The sequence below is a fragment of the Gymnoscopelus microlampas genome (genome assembly GCF_963454915.1).
Source record: "Gymnoscopelus microlampas genome assembly, chromosome: 7".
Lineage (NCBI taxonomy): Eukaryota > Metazoa > Chordata > Actinopteri > Myctophiformes > Myctophidae > Gymnoscopelus > Gymnoscopelus microlampas.
In genome coordinates, this window is record NC_139944.1 from 28,253,805 (window position 1) to 28,258,876 (window position 5,072).

The 5,072-nt window shown below is 42.6% G+C and overlaps 1 protein-coding gene across 1 annotated transcript; it reads right to left on the reverse strand.

Moving 5' to 3' along the window:
* Positions 1-1,182: 1,182 nt before the first annotated feature.
* LOC311048516 (THUMP domain-containing protein 1-like) lies at positions 1,183-2,037 on the reverse strand (the record flags this gene model as incomplete). The annotated part of the gene is made up of 1 exon (XM_084061776.1): positions 1,183-2,037. The coding sequence occupies one exon, from the start codon at positions 2,035-2,037 to the stop codon at positions 1,183-1,185; it is 855 nt and encodes a 284-aa protein (XP_083917902.1).
* Between the last annotated feature and the right edge of the window lie 3,035 nt (positions 2,038-5,072).

Genomic DNA, 5,072 nt, shown 5'->3' on the forward strand with positions numbered 1-5,072 from the left:
GTGTGTGTTGTTGTTCATCAACAGTGAGTTTGAGTTCCCCATATTATGCTTACAATGTACGACTCTGCCTTTCCTGTGTCTAGAATGGTCCAAACGGACGGGAATCGAACCAGGGCATTTTGCGTTTTCCTACTGTATGTGGAGGCTCAGAGCTGACGGATCAAAATTCAGCACAGGACAGCAGTGTACTTACTGTGTGTAGCGTCAGACATTATCTTTCTCTAATTTTAGGTTTTTGGTCCAGCACAGATTTTATATATGCCAAAATAGGCATTCAGCTAAAAACATTCACATTGAGATTTGAGTTTATAAATTGGCTATTTTTGGCAAAGATATTTGGTGTAGAAGGAAAAAAGGAGGGGAGACCACTGGGGGACCGCAGTCAACAAACTATATCTAGGGTTTAAGTGGTTATGGCAATAATTTGGGTGTTTTAGGCTTCGTCCACACGTACACGGGTATTTTCATAAACGTAGCTTTTTATATGCGTTTTGGGGGGTTCGTCCACACGCAAACGCGTTTTTGCTCCATGTAAACGCATCTTTTGGAAAACTCCTGCCACAGTGTAGATTTTTTAAAACTCCGGCTATGTGTTCCCGTGTGGACACGGTAAACGGAGTTTTTGCATTTAGCCGTTAACGTTTAGCCGTTGTCGTGTGGACAGAGAGATTTTTTTAAACAGGGCCGTGTAGACGCGGAGGTTTTCAAAAACGAAAACGAAATATCTGCGTTTATGAAAATACCCGTGTACGTGTGGACGAAGCCTCTGTCATACATTGGTGATGGCGCTCCGTGGATCGTCAAAATAAGGTAAAAAAACGCTGGCAGTTTTGGATGAATGAATGAATACCTGGCATTGATTGTGTTAAATGAGGGGTTTAACCACATGAACTTAGCCTCCCCTAATCTGGGCATGTCATAGGTGAACATTCAACAAAAAGGGTTGAATGTCAAAAAAATGGCCGATCTATAATCTCACAACACGCTGTGCTGCGAGCTTGTAAATCGCTATTTTCGGTATTTGACACACAACTAAGCACATAGGGTTTAAGGGTTAAAATCAAACTCATTATATGACATTACGCTATTCTGTTTGACCCGACAGACCTATTGTTCCTCTTCTTTACCATCCTTTGCTTCTTGGTCAGTCTTTGGCACATTGACTTCTTCACTTGCCATCTTCTAGTTGCTCTGGCACCACTGCTTCGCTTTTCTCTTCCTGGTACTGTAGGTCGCGTCCACGTCCTTTTTCGCGGTGGCTACATCAGGTTTGGATACTTCCTCTTTCAACACTTCTTGGACATTGTACTTCCTGTACAATGCGTAGTCATGCGCCACACTGACACAGCACACTGTCTTGATGACCTCCACAATGATGGTGAGCTCTGGGTTGGTCAGGTCAACCTTATTCTTTGGGTTGAGATTCCCCACCAGACCTGCTATTGATTTGATGATCTCCTCTCTGTTGCTGTGGCTGCTGTTTCGGGCCTTGAAGGCAATCTGATAGGTGGCGTGGCCGGGGGTTTTGAACCAGGGCTCAAGGAAAGTAACAAGGTATTTCTCCATGTTTTCCTGGAAGGCCTTGCATGTTCCGCTCACTGGAAGCATCCTGAGGATAACACGGGACCTTTCCTTCTTGATGGTGTGTAGGTCGGACAGTATATGATGCACCAACTTGTCAGGTTCCAGATTTTGAGTCCTGATGAAGATTACATTGTTGGCGCCACTGTAAAACGCCTGGAAACGCCTCTGTTGTTTCTCTTTGGATGCCTTCAGCTGAGCCACTTCCTTTTTCAATGCTGCCTCAACATCATATTCATTACACTCTTCTTCACTGCTACTCCCCTCGTTAAACTTCTCAGGTCCGTAGAGCTGGTCAGCATATTGATCAAGCAGATTGAGCGCCTCGGCGGTACATTTCCTCTCGTTCATGTTGCAGGTGATGAGGATCCCCTGCATGCCCACCTCGAGCTTACGGCGACCACCGCGATAGTGTTTCTTACCGCGTTTCCTCGAATACTTTTGCACATCGGACATTTTGTTAATCGAATGGGACGCTAATGTGACAGATATTGACACAAACACAACCAAAACCCTGACTGGCTACAGAAGATGGTTATATATTGTTCTGAGGGCGGCGGGCAAACCTCTGATCACGCTCATGTCACCATGACTCAGCCATAACCATATAAGGAGTTCCCAATGCAGCTACACCCAAATATGGAGTGTGTCGCCTAACGTCACTGTGTCGTCACGGCAAAAACAAATCAGAAAGCTCCATATATGGGCACAAAAGTATATGTCTGTGCTTGGTGCGACGATGTTATAGTAGGCTTATCTTACGTTTAACATTATTATAGTATCTTTAATATCACAATCCAAAAAAAAAAATCCATAACGTTAACTACTCTTTATGGAGCACAGCAATATTTTGGTGAACGCCACAGAGATCCTAGCAGCAGCATGTTTGCAACTAAATTCTATCTGAGGAGGATGACCAGTACTGCATGCGGTAACTTTTATTAATCATTATATAAACATGATAATGTTCTATGTGTCTCGTGCAATGGTCTGGTCTCATGCTGCCAGTTTGCGCACCATATGTCCAGTGAGTAATATGCGCAATTGGCTCAAAAAATGATCTTCGTCCAGTCAGCGTCCCAAATACATATTTTTACGTCCCCGGGACGTCGGGAGTCCCTTAGTCTCGAGCCCTGATATATATATACAAATTATGCTCCCATTTGAAAAACTGGTAAAGAAAAATAAACAGCCATCTCAATTAAGTTTTGCTTAACACAATTAAGACATTAACCTGATTTAGTAAATCTGATAATGTTTACATGATCACTTCAATAAGCAGAGTATTGCGTTAATTGGGGTTAGATAAGGCACTGATTACACGGTGTGCATATGTGCAACATATACAGAATGAATGAGAAAAGTATGCATGATACTGTATCAGTTTAATATTACATAGAATGTGCAAATGTGTATCTGTAGTCTCTAAATGTATCTCCAAAGCATACAGGCTCTACATGTGAATATGTAAATAATAGAATGGTATTAGTTTAACCACTGTAATGTTTGAAAAACTGTGAAAAACCTTGATACATCTTGAAAGATTTGTAATAATTTCACCTTTAATGACATGTCCAAAATAGGGACACCATTGTTAAAGGGATTAAAAGTGGAAAAACATGATCTTTCATCAAAGAGAAATACCGTAGATGCACGGCAGGTGTAAGACGACCAACGGAGGACAGGGCAAATATATCTCCATGGAAGGATGGCCGGAGGAGCTCAAAAGCAGACGCTTAGAGAGATCAAAAAAAGGTAAGGGAAGGAATAGCTTTAAGACTGGACTGGAGAACAAAGACAATCGCTGTAGAGAAGAGTCAGATGAGAAGGAATTGACAGAAAAAGGGAAGAGACAAAGATTCAAAAGGTGTCAGGGAAGAAGAACTTCCTGGGTCACATTTCTTCCCTGTCATGAACAGAAAGGAGATGAGAGAAAGATGAAAAAGCACACCCTGTAGGATTTTTGAAAGACAAAGTGGGGGGAAAAGTTCTGACAGTGATGTAAACTTATGAACTCTTACAACAGGCACAGCAGTGAAACAAGTTAATCGGAGGAGCTCAACATTTTCTCCAATAAAACACACTTAGTGTGTGTACCTACCTTCACGTACAGATCTAATTGCAATGTGATGTGGATAAAGTCAGTTGTATGAATATGTAAAGGGGGTCAGACAAGGAGCGGGCTTCCAAAATTGTAAACTGCCTCCTAAATGTCAGGTTTCAGTTTTCGAAGCACCATCTAAGGGACTGATATTTAGCTGTGAAGCCGATCCACTATGGTGGATTTAAAGATAGAACTCAAATCAACAAACACGATCCTGATATAGGAATCTGGGGTATCCTCTTTTTCAAGGGCAAACTGCAGTCCCTTGTTCATCATCCAATGATCAATTTGACCAGAAAGCAAAGTGGGTCACAGAGAGATACTGTGAGGACTTCATTATGCCTTTAAGGCAGTGATTCTTAAATTGAGGTCTGGGAATCCCCAGGGGTCCTTGAAACAATAGTTATAATATAGCATCAAATCCAGTTTAACCACTTTAACCCTATGTTAAAGTGGTTATAAGTAGTTATAAGAACTATATCTAAAAGCTGTCTGAAGCATTTTGAAAAATTGTGAACAATTTTGAATTGAATTTTGAAAACTGTTAACAAAAATCTTCTCTTATGGGGTCCTTGGCACTTGGATGGGGGTACATGGTCTAATAAAAAACTTGGGGTCCTTGACATGTTTGAGAACCACTGTTCCATCCTCCTGTGTCACTCAACCTTGTCTCTCTAAGCTTTCTGGCTACCTGAATAAACAAAAATTAACACAGTTATGAACTGTATCCAGTAATTGATATTCACATGGCGGCTATTTTGCTCTGCAGTACGTATAATTGTGCATGCATGTGTGTGCGCTTGTGTGTGTGTGTGTGTGTGTGTGTGTGTGTGTGTGTGTGTGTGTGTGTGTGTGTGTGTGTGTGTGTGTGTGTGGGGGGGGGGGGGGGGGGGGGGGGGGGGGGTCAATGCAGTCCAGCTGGGTGAGGCTGGACCCAGCTGGGTGAGGCAGGCAGATGCACCCCATGCCCACAGAGAACAGCCTGCTGGGAAGGACTAGCTAACTGTCATCGCTCCAGTCAGAGCTCCTCCTCAGCATTTATAGCTCTTCTGTCTTTCGTTCTTTATCTCTCTCTCTCTCTCTCTCCTAGTCTCCTTCTCTCTCTGTCCCTTTCTCATGCTTAATGTATAATCCATCATAGGACAGCTCGATGAAAATAGCAGATTTACAAGCTCACAACGCGTCTCATACATTTTTTCCCCATTCCCCCTTCAATCTCTTCTGGATCTGCTGTCAGGATTGTTGTGACTGTAAATGTAGCTCTTTCCTGCAACATGGAGAATGTCTGTTTAAAGATATCACTGTGAAACGAGACATTGTGCCAATGTGTCAGCTCTGATGAAATCATGGTCTCAGCTGCTTTCACACAGGGACATTTTGGAAGTTC